Source organism: Carcharodon carcharias, chromosome 3 (assembly GCF_017639515.1).
Source record: "Carcharodon carcharias isolate sCarCar2 chromosome 3, sCarCar2.pri, whole genome shotgun sequence".
Lineage (NCBI taxonomy): Eukaryota > Metazoa > Chordata > Chondrichthyes > Lamniformes > Lamnidae > Carcharodon > Carcharodon carcharias.
The window spans coordinates 82,848,105-82,863,983 of record NC_054469.1 but is presented as its reverse complement, the minus strand read 5'-3'; the positions used below and the strand labels follow the sequence as shown (position 1 = coordinate 82,863,983).

Below are 15,879 nucleotides of genomic sequence, written 5' to 3'. Positions count from 1 at the left end.
CACAAGACCTCCTCCTATTTACTATAATCATGTAGAAAATCAACAACTGCATTTTATTTTTTGTTACTATTCTCATAATTTATAGTTAAACCTCATGATAATAATGTACAGATATTATTCTGTTTCAACCATTTATTTTAGTTGACAAACATATTGAAAAGGTGCTGCTGCAACTTGTGCAAACAACAATGGAAGTAGAATTATTTTTTTATCAACTTGCACACTTCATAGTGAATAGATTTACTGCTGTGATAAGCGTAAGGAAGCAATAATGCAGTAAAGTCCATGGAAAGTGGGTTTACTTGTCAACGCCAACAGTTACTCCATGTGGTGTTCAGACAGTCCAGCTCACATAGTGTTTAATAGAGTCTGATACTTCCCAGTAAATGAGGGATGATGTTGGGCTGGTGAGATCATTTCTGACTACACCTCTCTTGCAGAATACACGTTTGACATTAACTGTTGAGCAACGTTTCAAGTATAAATATTCAGGCTAACCTCGGGAGTCCACTGCTGCAACTTATTGTTGCACTGAAACATCTAGATTCAGGCATGGGGGCATTTTGCTTGAGGTGGCTGTTGGTGTGGCAATGCTTTTTAATCCCAGTATGGGGGCTGGATTTTTACAAAGCGGCGGTCTATGAACATCCGACAGTCCTGCGGCTAAACTTAACAATCCCTTCCACACGTGAGGGGGCACTGAGGCTTATGCAGAAAAACCTGGACAAATACCAAGAGCAAGTTCATGAAGCAAGCAAACAGGTAAAGCAACTTTCTCAAGTTTGATCTGCCTGTTCAGCAGAAAGTATTTGTGCTGCTCAAAAGCAGATGGGATTAGGAAAGTAAACGCAGAAGTTTGTAGCAAAATGTTCCCACAGGAACAAGAGCATTTTTAGAGTGAGATTTTCACTTTGTAAAATATTTCATAAACAATTATGTTGCATATTGGGATTGGGGTTTCCCTCATTCGAGTATAGGGGTTTCTCTTCTGCATCGCTACTGGGGCAGGCTCCTGTGGAAATTCACTCTGCGACTAGATAGAAAATTGTGAGACTGGTCTTGTAGCTAGTTGAGGAATATATTAGTAAGGACACCTGGAGACCTCACCAGGTCTTCTTTATATAGTGTCATGGGATATTTACATCCTCCTGAAGGAGCAGATGGGGTCTGAGATTAACGTCTCACATGGACAGGCCAACCCATCTTCAGTACTGAACTGAAGGGCGGGATTTTACATTCCTGCTGAAGTTAATGAAGTTTAGGGCGGTGGAGGTGGCATATTGGTATTGTCAATAGAGTAGTATTTTAGAAATAAAAACAAAAAAACTGCGGATGTTGGAAATCCAAAACAAAAACAGAATTACCTGGAAAAACTCAGCAGGTCTGGCAGCATCGGCGGAGAAGAAAAGAGTTGACGTTTCGAGTCCTCATGACCCTTCGACAGAACTTGCGTTCGAGTCCAAGAAAGAGTTGAAATATAAGCTGGTTTAAGGTGTGTGTGTGGGGGGCGGAGAGATAGAGAGACAAAGAGGTGGAGGGAGGGGTGGGGGGGTGTGATTGTAGGGACAAACAAGCAGTGATAGAAGCAGATCATCAAAAGATGTCAACGACGATAGTACAATAGAACACATAGGTGTTAAAATTAAAGTTGGTGATATTATCTAAACGAATGTGCTAATTAAGAATGGATGGTAGGGCACTCAAGGTATAGCTCTAGTGGGTTTTTTTTTATATAATGGAAATAGGTGGGAAAAGGAAAATCTTTATAATTTATTGGAAAAAAAAGGGGAAGGGGGAAACAGAAAGGGGGTGGGGATGGGGGAGGGAGCTTACGACCTAAAGTTGTTGAATTCAATATTCAGTCCAGAAGGCTGTAAAGTCCCTAGTCGGAAGATGAGGTGTTGTTCCTCCAGTTTGCGTTGGGCTTCACTGGAACAATGCAGCAAGCCAAGGACTGACATGTGGGCAAGAGAGCAGGGTGGAGTGTTGAAATGGCAAGCGACAGGGAGGTTTGGGTTATTCTTGCGGACAGACCGCATGTGTTCTGCAAAGCGGTCGCCCAGTTTACGTTTGGTCTCTCCAATGTAGAGGAGACCACATTGGGAGCAACGAATGCAGTAAACTAAGTTGGGGGAAATGCAATTGAAATGCTGCTTCACTTGAAAGGAGTGTTTGGGTCATTGGACGGTGAGGAGAGAGGAAGTGAAGGGGCAGGTATTGCATTTTTTGCGTGGACATGGGGTGGTGCCATAGGAGGGGGTTGAGGAGTAGGGGGTGATGGAGGAGTGGACCAGGGTGTCCCGGAGGGAGCGATCCCTACGGAATGCCGATAAGGGGGGTGAAGGGAAGATGTGTTTGGTGGTGGCATCATGCTGGAGTTGGCGGAAATGGCGGAGGATGATCCTTTGAATGCGGAGGCTGGTGGGGTGATAAGTGAGGACAAGGGGGACCCTATCATGTTTCTGGGAGGGAGGAGAAGGCGTGAGGGCGGATGCGCGGGAGATGGGCCGGACATGGTTGAGGGCCCTGTCAACGACCGTGGGTGGAAAACCTCGGTTAAGGAAGAAGGAGGACATGTCAGAGGAACTGTTTTTGAATGTAGCATCATCGGAACAGATGCGACGGAGGCGAAGGAACTGAGAGAATGGGATGGAGTCCTTACAGGAAGCAGGGTGTGAGGAGCTGTAGTCGAGATAGCTGTGGGAGTCGGTGGGTTTGTAATGGATATTGGCGGACAGTCTATCACCAGAGATTGAGACAGAGAGGTCAAGGAAGGGAAGGGAAGTGTCAGAGATGGACCACGTGAAAATGTTGGAGGGGTGGAGATTGGAAGCAAAATTAATAAATTTTTCCAAGTCCTGACGAGAGCATGAAGCGGCACCGAAGTAATCATCGATGTACCGGAGAAAGAGTTGTGGAAGGGGGCCGGAGTAGGACTGCAACAAGGAATGTTCCACATACCCCATAAAGAGACAGGCATAGCTGGGGCCCATGCGGGTATTTTATTTGGAGGAAGTGAGAGGAGTTGAAGGAGAAATTGTTCAGTGTGAGAACAAGTTCAGCCAGACGGAGGAGAGTAGTGGTGGATGGGGATTGTTCGGGCCTCTGTTCGAGGAAGAAGCTAAGGGACCTCAGACCATCCTGGTGGGAGATGGAGGTGTAGAGGGATTGGACGTCCATGGTGAAGAGTAAGCGGTTGGGGCCAGGGAACTGGAAATTGTTGATGTGACGTAAGGTGTCAGAGGAATCACGGATGTAGGTGGGAAGGGACTGGACAAGGGGAGAGAGAAGCGAGTCAAGATAACGAGAAATGAGTTCTGTGGGGCAGGAGCAAGCTGAGACGATCAGTCTACCGGGGCAGTTCTGTTTGTGGATTTTGGGTAGGAGATAGAAGCGGGCCGTCCGAGGTTGGGCGACTATCAGGTTGGAAGCTGTGGGAGGGAGATCCCCAGAGGAGATGAGGTCACTGACAGTCCTGGAAACAATGGCTTGATGTTCAGTGGTGGGGTCATGGTCCAGGGAGAGGTAGGAGGAAGTGTCTGCGAGTTGACGCTCAGCCTCCGCGAGGTAGATGTCAGTGCGCCAGACAACAACAGCACCACCCTTGTCAGTGGGTTTGATGACAATGTCAGGGTTGGACCTGAGAGAATGGAGTGCAGTAAGTTCAGAGAGAGACAGGTTAGAATGGGTGAGAGGAGCAGAGAAATTGAGACGACTAATGTCGCGCCGACAGTTCTCAATGAAAAGATCGAGAGAAGTTAAGAATCCAGAGGGAGGGGTCCAGGTGGAGGGAGAATATTGGAGCTGGGTAAAAGGATCCGTTGAACTGGGAGAGGACTCCTGCCCAAAGAAGTGAGCCCGGAGACGAAGACAGCGGATGAAGAGTTCAGTATCATGCCGAGCCCGAAATTCATTGAGGTGAGGGCGTAAGGGTATGAAACTAAGTCCTTTGCTGAGCACTGAACGTTCAGCATCGGAGAGGGGAAGGTCAGGGGGTATAGTGAATACACGGCTGGGGTTGGGATTGGAAGAAAGGGTGGGGACGGAGGGACAGGCAGGGGTGGAGGGTCCTAGATGGGTGTTGGTGTCGATGAGTTGTTGCAGCTTGCGTTCCTTAGCACTTGAGAGAAAGAGAAAAAGTTTCTTGTTGAGGCGTCGGATGAGCCGAAGGATAAAATGAAACTGGGGGCACGCGCAGCTTTGAAAAAGGGTACGGCGGTGCTGCTGGAGGGAGAGGTCGAGTGTGTTCATATGGCAGCGCATGGCACTGAGAGTGGATTTCAGAATGTGACGGGAACAGCAGTCCGAGAAATGTTTTATGTTTTATATCCTTCGGCTCATCCGACACCTCAACAAGAAACTTTTTCTCTTTCTCTCAAGTGCTAAGGAACGCAAGCTACAACAACTCATCGACACCAACACCCATCTAGGACCCCCCACACCTGCCTGTTCCTCCGTCCCCACCCTTTCTTCCAATCCCAACCCCAGCCGTGTATTCACTATACCCCCTGACCTTCCCCTCTCCGATGCTGAACGTTCAGTGCTCAGCAAAGGACTTAGTTTCATACCCTTACGCCCTCACCTCAATGAATTTCGGGCTCGGCATGATACTGAACTCTTCTTCCGCCGTCTTCGTCTCCGGGCTCACTTCTTTGGGCAGGAGTCCTCTCCCAGTTCAACGGATCCTTTTACCCATCTCCAATATTCTCCCTCCACCTGGACCCCTCCCTCTGGATTCTTACCTTCTCTCGATCTTTTCATTGAGAACTGTCGGCGCGACATTAGTCGTCTCAATTTCTCTGCTCCTCTCACCCATTCTAACCTGTCTCTCTCTGAACTTACTGCACTCCATTCTCTCAGGTCCAACCCTGACATTGTCATCAAACCCGCTGACAAGGGTGGTACTGTTGTTGTCTGGCGCACTGACCTCTACCTCGCGGAGGCTGAGCGTCAACTCGCAGACACTTCCTCCTACCTCTCCCTGGACCATGACCCCACCACTGAACATCAAGCCATTGTTTCCAGGACTGTCAGTGACCTCATCTCCTCTGGGGATCTCCCTCCCACAGCTTCCAACCTGATAGTCGCCCAACCTCGGACGGCCCGCTTCTATCTCCTACCCAAAATCCACAAACTGAACTGCCCTGGTAGACTGATCGTCTCAGCTTGCTCCTGCCCCACAGAACTCATTTCTCGTTATCTTGACTCCCTTCTCTCTCCCCTTGTCCAGTCCCTTCCCACCTACATCCGTGATTCCTCTGACACCTTACGTCACATCAACAATTTCCAGTTCCCTGGCCCCAACCGCTTACTCTTCACCATGGACGTCCAATCCCTCTACACCTCCATCCCCCACCAGGATGGTCTGAGGTCCCTTAGCTTCTTCCTCGAACAGAGGCCCGAACAATCCCCATCCACCACTACTCTCCTCCGTCTGGCTGAACTTGTTCTCACACTGAACAATTTCTCCTTCAACTCCTCTCACTTCCTCCAAATAAAAGGTGTGGCTATGGGTACCCGCATGGGCCCCAGCTATGCCTGTCTCTTTATGGGATATGTGGAACATTCCTTGTTGCAGTCCTACTCCGGCCCCCTTCCACAACTCTTTCTCCGGTACATCGATGATTACTTCGGTGCCGCTTCATGCTCTCGTCAGGACTTGGAAAAATTTATTAATTTTGCTTCCAATCTCCACCCCTCCAACATTTTCACGTGGTCCATCTCTGACATTTCCCTTCCCTTCCTTGACCTCTCTGTCTCAATCTCTGGTGATAGACTGTCCGCCAATATCCATTACAAACCCACCGACTCCCACAGCTATCTCGACTACAGCTCCTCACACCCTGCTTCCTGTAAGGACTCCATCCCATTCTCTCAGTTCCTTCGCCTCCGTCGCATCTGTTCCGATGATGCTACATTCAAAAACAGTTCCTCTGACATGTCCTCCTTCTTCCTTAACCGAGGTTTTCCACCCACGGTCGTTGACAGGGCCCTCAACCGTGTCCGGCCCATCTCCCGCGCATCCGCCCTCACGCCTTCTCCTCCCTCCCAGAAACATGATAGGGTCCCCCTTGTCCTCACTTATCACCCCACCAGCCTCCGCATTCAAAGGATCATCCTCCGCCATTTCCGCCAACTCCAGCATGATGCCACCACCAAACACATCTTCCCTTCACCCCCCTTATCGGCATTCCGTAGGGATCGCTCCCTCCGGGACACCCTGGTCCACTCCTCCATCACCCCCTACTCCTCAACCCCCTCCTATGGCACCACCCCATGTCCACGCAAAAAATGCAATACCTGCCCCTTCACTTCCTCTCTCCTCACCGTCCAAGGACCCAAACACTCCTTTCAAGTGAAGCAGCATTTCACTTGCATTTCCCCCAACTTAGTCTACTGCATTCGTTGCTCCCAATGTGGTCTCCTCTACATTGGAGAGACCAAACGTAAACTGGGCGACTGCTTTGCAGAACACCTGCGGTCTGTCCGCAAGAATGACCCAAACCTCCCTGTCGCTTGCCATTTCAACACTCCACCCTGCTCTCTTGCCCACATGTCAGTCCTTGGCTTGCTGCATTGTTCCAGTGAAGCCCAACGCAAACTGGAGGAACAACACCTCATCTTCCGACTAGGGACTTTACAGCCTTCTGGACTGAATATTGAATTCAACAACTTTAGGTCGTAAGCTCCCTCCCCCATCCCCACCCCCTTTCTGTTTCCCCCTTCCCCTTTTTTTTCCAATAAATTATAAAGATTTTCCTTTTCCCACCTATTTCCATTATATAAAAAAAACCCACTAGAGCTATACCTTGAGTGCCCTACCATCCATTCTTAATTAGCACATTCGTTTAGATAATATCACCAACTTTAATTTTAACACCTATGTGTTCTATTGTACTATTGTCGTTGACATCTTTTGATGATCTGCTTCTATCACTGCTTGTTTGTCCCTACAATCACACCCCCCCACCCCTCCCTCCACCTCTTTGTCTCTCTATCTCTCCGCCCCCCACACACACACCTTAAACCAGCTTATATTTCAACTCTTTCTTGGACTCGAACGCAAGTTCTGTCGAAGGGTCATGAGGACTCGAAACGTCAACTCTTTTCTTCTCCGCCGATGCTGCCAGACCTGCTGAGTTTTTCCAGGTAATTCTGTTTTTGTTTTAGTATTTTAGAAACCCAGGATAATGATCTGGGGATGTGGGTTTGAATTCCACTATAGCAGATGGGATTCAATAAAAATTAAGAAGCCTGATGATGACCATGAAACCATTGCCGATTGTCACAGAAACCCATCTGGTTCACGAATGTCCTTTAGGGAAGGAAATCTGCTGTCCTTACCTGGTCTGGCCTACATGTGACTCCAGACCCACAGCAATGTGGTTGACTCTTAAATGCCACCTGATGACTCTTAAATGTCCTCTGGGCAAGGGCAATTAGGGATGGGCAATAAATGCTGGCCTAGGCAGAGATGCCCACATACCATGAAGGAATAAAAAAAAAATGCACGTTATCAATAAAGTTAGCTCAACTACAATGTCGATGGCCTGTGTGCATCATTTAAAAAAAGAAACAAGAAACAAGACATGGTGACAGAAGTAAACTAAACGCAACAATGGAGATTGCAAAACCACTGACAGAGCTCAGTTTGGAGGCAATCTCACCGAAAACTGGAGGTGGTTCTGGCAGTGATTTGAGCTGCACCTCACAGCGACAGGCAGTGATAAAAAAAGATCCTCCAGTACAGTCTTCCGTCTTTCTTAATGTAGCAGGACAAGAAGACTTATAAGTCTATAACATATTCACGCTTGAAAGTGATGAGAAACAAAATGACTTGAAAAAAATAATGGAAAAATTCGAAGCCTACTGCAGAAAAACATTACATATGAAAAATACTGATTTTTTAATTCTTTTGGAGTCAACCAAATAAATGAAATGAACAAAATCAGGGACAAAATTAACGCAGCCCCTAAATTAGGGAGGCTGAAAAACCGAATACAAACTTAAAGGAAACTTACAAACATTAAACCAAAATGTGACTAAGAGGGTCAATAAAACACCACAGTTCCCACAGTGCCCACCGAGCATGGAAGGCCTCGACGGTGCCGGCAGACACCGCGTGCTCCCTCTCCAGGGACACCCGGCCATGAACGTAGCCATGGAAGAGGGGCAGATAGTCGGGTCAGATGACTCCTTCGATTGCCCGCTGCCTGGCCCAGGAGCAGGTTCACACGGAGGTCCTCCTCCCTCCCAGACCCACCCCTCCGCATCGGGTGCCCGTAGATCAGGAGCATGGGGCTGAAGTGCAAACAAAACATCAGTAAAAGGTTTTTTTAAATAACTTAAAAGGGAGTGCTGCCTTTTTAGACATGGTCCACGGACTTCACAAGGCTACAAAAGACGCAGGTATCTTGGGAGTCCCTGAACCGACACATCCTATGGTTATATGGGACTGCTGCATGCAACACCCTCCACCCAGGCCCCCGATGGAAAGTGGGAGGACACCCCCCATAGACAACTTCCCACTGGGGATCTCCGCCGCCAGACGGTAACAAGGCACTCCAGGGCATGTCCAGGCGGTGGGCGAGGGCAAGGAAGTGAAGGGTGTGCAGCAGCAGCCCGTACAGGAAACCCCTTCGCTCCGTGCTGAAGATCACGGAGGGCGTTTCCCCGAGGTGACTCAGGTTGCAGGACACTGGCTCCCGAGAGAGGTTTCAGGGCCTGGGGCCAATGTGGAATTCCGTCCAAACAGGGGTACGCTTGGCTGGAGGAATATCCCCTCTTCCACGGTTATGTTCGCGGTCGGGTGTCCCTGGAGTGGGAACATGCAGTGTCTGCGCCACCTCGAGACCCAGTATGATGTTAAGGATGGGCACACCCGTCCGAAGGTCTTGAATGGCATCGGCCGCAAGCCGGATGCCCACAGATATGCAATTCACTAACTCCTGTGGTATTATCCAGCCCACTCCTCTGGCACCCAACACGTCCCCAATCCTGGTCACCCTAGCAGCCACAGCCCTCCTCTATGCCAGCCACTGAAAAGGACGGAGGGTGGATTCCTGTGCAGCGGTTCACTGACAATAGCTGCTACTCCTGACAGGGGAGATCTGCGTTGTGAGGCGACCATGTTCCAGGCTTTGATTAGGTCCTGGTAAAAGATGGGCAACACTTGCAACAGGCCACGAAGGCTTCTCTGGTCTACAAACAGTAACTGCATGTCATAATTCAGGCCGTGCACCTGGCAGAAGAAATACGTTGCCAGGGCACATCACCTCGGAGGGGGCTCAACGTAAAGGTATGGTTGCAGGTTCTGAAGGTGGAAAGTCACCACCTGGGTGATTGGCACACCAGTGCCTGAACACCTTCCCTAAATGACCAGCCAGTACCACAATATGGCGGCAATCAGCTGGTTTATGACCAAAACTTGACCCCGATAAGACAGTCCTCTCCAGCGCTGCAGGCGAGCGATGACTTTCGTCTCCAGCTCCTACCAATTCGCCGGCCAGGATTCCTCAGCATGGCAGGGGTGGATCCCTAGGCAGAGGAGGCTGGTCCTGCTCCAGGTGAAAGGCCTGAGCTCCTCGGGTAGGGGATCCATCTGCCACTGACCGACCAGGAGTCCAGAACACTTGCCCCAGTTGATCCTGGCAGAAGACGTGGCAGAGTAGGCCTCCTGGCACTCGCGCATCCTCCGCAGGTCAGCCGGGTTGCTGAACATGAGGAGCATGTCATTGGCGTAAGCCGAAAGGACCACCCAAATGCCCGGCCCGTGCAGAACCAATCCTGACCACCTCCTCCGCAAGAGGTGCAGGAAAGGCTCCACGTGGATAGAATACAGTTGACCAGACAGGGGGCATCCCTGCACACACCTCTCCCAAAGCGAAGGGGCGCCGTCAGGGACCAATTAACCTGAACTAGACACCCTGCGGCAGCATAAAGAAGTTGGATCCCGGTGACCAAATGCATCCCGAACTTGAATACTTGCAGACTGCCGAATAAATATTTGTGATCCACCCAGTCGAACACCTTCTCCTAGTCAAGAGACAGGAAGGCGCTCGACAGATCAGTCCTCTGGGAGAAGTGGATAATGTCCTGGACCAGATGGGTATTATCAAAGATGGTGCAGCCCAGGACCATGTAGAACTGGTCAGGGTGGATCATGTGGTCCAGCACGGTGCCAAGGCGAGAAGACATTGCCCTGGCAAAGATCTTGTAATCCATGCTGAGAAGGGAGACCGGGTACCAGTTCTTAAGTGGATGGAGATCCCCCTTCTTAGGCAGCAGGGCAGTGACGGCCCTGCGGAACAAGAGAGGCATCTCCCTGGTTGCAGTACCCTCCTGCAGGACCCCCGCATTGTTGTTCCCCAGGACATCCCAGAATGCCTTGAGGAACTCCACAGTCAGCCCATCCAGCTCTGGGGTCTTGCCCCTGGAGAATCTGTCAAAGCCGCCGGTCAGCTCCCCCAGACTTATTGGGGACTCAAGCTTTCTGATACCCTCCAGGCAGACCTGAGACAGGTCCTCCCACAAAACACTGCAAGCATCCTCGCTGGATGGATCCGGAGAGAACAGAGCAGTGTAGTAGGACTTGGCGATGGCCCTGATACTCACCAAATCCGAGACAAGGGATCCGTTGTCGGCCAGCAGCGTAAGGAGCTGCTGACGGACCCCGTGCCTTTTTTCCAACGAGTAGAAGAAGGGGGAGCTACGGTCCAGGTCCCTGAGGAACCGGATCCGTGATCTCACAAATGTGCCCCAAGACCAGACGAGTTGCAGGTCCTGCAGCGTGCCCTTCTTCTCTTCGTATGCCAGCCGCAGGGCCAGGGCCACATTGGGCTGACAGACATGTGCCTCCAGGTCGAGCACCTCCCTCTCCAACTCCTCAATCCTGGGCTTCCACCTCTTTGTTCACCCCCTCGTATACTCCTGACAGAAAACTCAGACGTGGTCCTTGCCTATGTCCCACCTTAGCCTCAAGGAGGGGAAGCCTCCCCGCTTCCTTCTCCAGCCGGCCCAAAAACGACGAAACGTGTCCAGGAAGCAGTCGTTCTTCAGCAGCAGGTTGTTAAAGTGCCAGTATGCAGACCCCATCCGAGCACAGAATGGAATGAGTTCTGCCCACGCCAGAGGGTGGTCCATGCACAGCACCTGCCGCACAGATGCCGACAGAACGCAGGACGCAAACACCTTAGAAATGTAAAGGCGGTCGAGCCTGGACACTCCGACTCCAGGTGACACAAAGGTGAAAACGCTGGAGTCAGGATGGAGATGTCTCCTGACGTCCACCAAGTCAAAGGACCCTCAACTTACTCACACCAATCATGTGGTGCTGGGCACCGTGACTGTCCCTGGCCCCGAGGGTACAGTTGAAATCCCCCCACGAGGACGATGCACTCGCCCGCCTTGATGGAGCCAAGCTGAGTGGACACTTCCTCAAAGAAGCTCGCTTGCTGCTGCGCGCCCAGGGGAGAGTACACATTCACAAAGTGAAGCACTGCGCCCCCCAGGCGCACAGTAAGGTGCTGCAACCAGCCTGGCGCCAGCTCCTTAACCCCCAAGATCGCCAGCTGAAAATGCGGGGCCAACAAGATAGCCACCCCGCCAGAATTGGAGGCTAGGTGACTGATGTAGACCCCCCTCGCCACTCCAGGAGCCACGTAGCCTTGTCTCCTGGAACGTTTTGGGTTTCCTGCAGGAACCACATCGCATACTTCCCGTCCCGGAGGAACGAGAAGTTCTGGAACCTGCGCTGTGCGTCCCTGCTGCCGTGGATGTTGAGGCTGGCTATGGTTGTCTTCATTGTCAGAAGTATGTGCTACCATCATCATGCCTAGTGTAAGAAGGAGAAGGCTATTTTAGTACTTCCTCTCCTTCAGGGGCCCAGCGAGAAACTTCTGGACCCTCCTGTTAGCATTCTAGTCCAGCCCAGGGGCTTCAAGGGCCTCGTGGGTGGACCAGAACACCAGAGGAAAAGAATGCCACCGGTCCAGGGCTGACTGGACCCGGTATGCACGATTACGCACTAAAAAATCCTGGAATTCCCATAAAGGGATGAGGGGAGAATCAGTGCGGAGCACTGGGGGATCCACCAGCTCACCTGACAATGATTCTAAGGCATTCCCAGTGCTCACCACCAAAACCCCTTCCAGGTCCTCTTTCAGGTTGTCGCCTCCAGCTTCTAAACTGTCCCCCGTACTGAGAATGGGGGCTGGTTCAGAGCTGCCGTCAGCTCCACCTCCACATTGATCCCACCCCAGGACCAAGGGAAGAGGGTCTCTCCTCTTGGGGACATGTGCCAAAGGGTGGCGGTGACTCAGAGCCCTGCTCCCCCCTGGACACTGGGTCACCTGGCAAGTCCGGAAAATGCTCCAGACCTAAGACAGAGGCACCCAACGCTGAAGGTTGGGAGGGACCGGTAAGGCCTCCCTTGCTAATGCCCCCCGATGATCCAGTGGTCGGGGCCGTGAAGGGACTGCTGCAGTCCCCTGGTGGGCCAGATGGCACGTTGGGTGCAAGGTGGGTCAGGGTGGGGAACCACTGCAAGGTGCCCTGCTCAGGGGATTGCGGCAAGGGGTCGAGGATTCAGGCTTCCCCAGAGGGCAGAGCGAGGACTCACGGGCGGAGACATCACTTCACTGGGGCAGGGGACACATCCGACGTCGCGAGTCGCGAGGTCCTTCCCCTCTGAGGGGTGGCATCTCTTCTGGGGTAGGCTGGGGGCTGGGGAAACCTCCATCTGCGAGGGCCCACTGCCTTGTCCAGTCTCTCCAGATGCTCCGCCCTCTGGGGTTTGGGCAGGTCCACCTTCTTTAATAGGACCGCTGGATCAGGGTCGCACACCCCACTGCCACCGGACCCGGGAACCTGCACGGGGACGACGCCAGGCCCAGCACATGGTGCTGAGGTGCACTCGGGCCCGGGAGCAAGCGCAGACACATTGCTGGGGCCGGATGATATCTTTACCCCTGAGGCGGTGTTTTCAGGAATCTGGGGATCAGGGCAGGTTTGGGTGTCTGAGGACCGGCTCCAAGTGGCAGATCTTCCTCTGCACCTTCTTACGGTGCTGGGGCTCTCCCCCTGCCTCGCCGGCTGCCGTGAAGGTGGTGGCTCCTGGCGGCACCTCCCCTTACGGGGAGGAAGATGGAGTGGTGGTGGAGCAACGGTGCCAGCCATGGCTGCCTGTATGGTGCTGGCAGACTTGGAGGTGGGGCAGTTTTTACAGGCATGCCCCACCTCCTTGCAGGCATGGCATTGCAGGCCATCCGAAGTCCAGGAGACCCTCTAGGCAACCCCCTGGAATCCCACAATAAGACCCCTCTCAGTGCACTCCTCCTGGGCCAGGTGAACAAAAACCTGGTGCTGGAAGGAATAGACGTGTCAGATGGTCGCATCCTTGAGGCTGAGCAGGATTGATGCAACCTCTGAGCTAACCTCCCCCAGTGGATGGAGGTGGGGGCGGAGGAGTTCACTGGGGTCAAAGGGTAAGACGTTGGAAAGTATGATCCTCTGGGCCATGGCCTCCAAGGGGTCCAGCGCCAAAAACATCACACCACAGTGAGCCCCTTTTCTAGCGCGAGGTGCACCACCCGCTCTGACCTCAGGAATATTACAGCTTTGCCGTATATTTTCAAGGCAGCAACTACAGCTGAGGGGCCAACAGCCCCAGCCATAGCCCCGAGGCAGGCCTCGATCGTCATGTCGAGGTGGGTGTAGCTCTTCACCCCCAAGGCCCTGGTGAGGAGGCAGAAGGGTGATGGGGCCGCAGAAACAGCTGCACCTGTGTAAGTTTTCTTAGGAGCCCTGCCATCAATGACAGCACCGCCTCCACCGTCACCCGGGAAGTCCCGGCTACAGGCAACCCTGTCACAGCCATAGGGGCTGAGCCACACCTACCCCCAGCTCTATATGCAGCAATATCCTACCCTGGGGAGAGGGGGAGAGGATGGTGCAGCCTCCCCCTCTGGGATGAAAAAAAACAGAGAGGAGAGGAGGGAGAGGGATAAAGGACAGGGAGACACAGGAGGGAAAGGGTAAAGGGTAGGTGGGTGTCACTTGGTGGATTGGATTGTGGATGGGGACTCGATGTTCTTCCCATAGGGAGAGGGCGATGTCTTCAACAGGCAGCCGGTACTTCCTGGCACACAGGAGTCAGCCCTGTCCCTCTTCACCAGGGAGCACCAGATACCTGGACTCAGACATGGTCGGAACCGGTGGGGGGGGGAGGGGGTGGGGGGGGGGGGGGTGGTTGGCGGCAAGACCTTAACCAACACACACACACACATCCCTTCTCCCCCCAAGTCTCTGCAGTGGTTTTCCCTCCTTCCCCAAGAAAACATGCAGCTGTCTTCCGCCCCCAACAAACAGAAGTCCAGACACCCACCTCGGATGTTAAACCAAACATTCCTTGCCTCCCTGTCCTGCAGCAGCAACAGCTCTTCTCTCTTCCTCTCTGTCTCTTCTCCAGGCCTCAGGCACTGCAGGCTTCAGGTGCCCAACAGCACAGAGGATGGAAGAGAGCTTGAGGGAAGGCAGCAACACAATAATAGGAACAGCCACAAAAAAACAGCAGCAAGAACATCCACTGGAAATGACCACAGCAGCAGGAACAGCCACAGCAGCAGGAACAACCACAGGAAATCCCACAGCAGCAGGAACAGCCACAGGAAATCCCACAGCAGCAGGAACAACCACAGGAAATCCCACAGCAGCAGGAACAACCACAGGAAATCCCACAGCAGCAGGAACAGCCACAGGAAATCCCACAGCAACAGTAATTACCACAGGAAATCCCACAGCAGCAGCAACAGCCACAGGAAATCCCACAGCAGCAGCAATAGCCACTGGAAATCCCACAGCAGCAGCAATAGCCACTGGAAATCCCACAGCAGCAGCAATAGTCACTGGAAATCCCACAGCAGCAGGAACAGCCACAGGAAATCCCACAGCAGCAGCAATAGCCACTGGAAATCCCACAGCAGCAACAACAGCCACTGGAAATCCCACAGCAGCAGCAACAGCCACTGGAAATCCCACAGCAGCAGCAATAGTCACTGGAAATCCCACAGCAGCAGCAATATTCACTGGAAATCCCACAGCAGCAGCAACGGCCACTGGAAATCCCACAGCAGCAGGAACAGCCACTGGAAATCCCACAGCAGCAGGAACAGCCACAGGAAATCCCACAGCAGCAGCAATAGCCACTGGAAATTCCACAGCAGCAGCAATAGCCACAGGAAAAGCCACAACAGCAGCAATAGCCACAGGAAATCCCACAGCAGCAGCAACAGCCACAGGAATTCCCACAGCAGCAGGAACAGCCACTGGAAATCCCACAGCAGCAGCAATAGTCACTGGAAATCCCACAGCAGCAGGAACAGCCACTGGAAATCCCACAGCAGCAGCAATAGCCACTGGAAATCCCACAGCAGCAGGAACAGCCACTGGAAATCCCACAGCAGCAGGAACAGCCACAGGAAATCCCACAGCAGCAGCAATAGTCACTGGAAATCCCACAGCAGCAGGAACAGCCACTGGAAATCCCACAGCAGCAGCAACGGCCACTGGAAATCCCACAGCAGCAGCAATAGCCACAGGAAATCCCACAACAGCAGCAATAGCCACAGGAAATCCCACAGCAGCAGCAGCAGCCGCTGGAATTCCCACAGTAGCAGGAACAGCCACAGAAAATCCCACAGCAGCAGGAACAGCTGTTCCTTCACTATCGTTGGGTCAAAATCCTGGAAATCCCTCTCTAACAGCACTGTGGGTGTACCTGCACCACATGGACTGCAGTGGTTCAAGGAGGCAGCTCAATACCACCTTCTCAAGGGCAATTAGGGATGGGCAATAAATGCTGGCCTAGCCAGCAATGTCCAC

General features: G+C 52.4%; 1 protein-coding gene across 2 annotated transcripts in view; it reads left to right on the top strand.

The window, feature by feature from the left end:
- Positions 1 to 504: 504 nt before the first annotated feature.
- LOC121276365 (biotinidase-like) overlaps positions 505 to 15,879 on the top strand; it is a 31,912-nt gene continuing 16,537 nt past the window's right edge. For both annotated transcript variants that reach the window (XM_041184685.1, XM_041184684.1), the window contains exon 1: positions 505 to 762. In XM_041184685.1, coding sequence (XP_041040619.1) covers positions 553 to 762 — 210 coding nt within the window. In that variant the 5' untranslated portion in view covers positions 505 to 552. The remainder of the gene's footprint in view (positions 763 to 15,879) is intronic.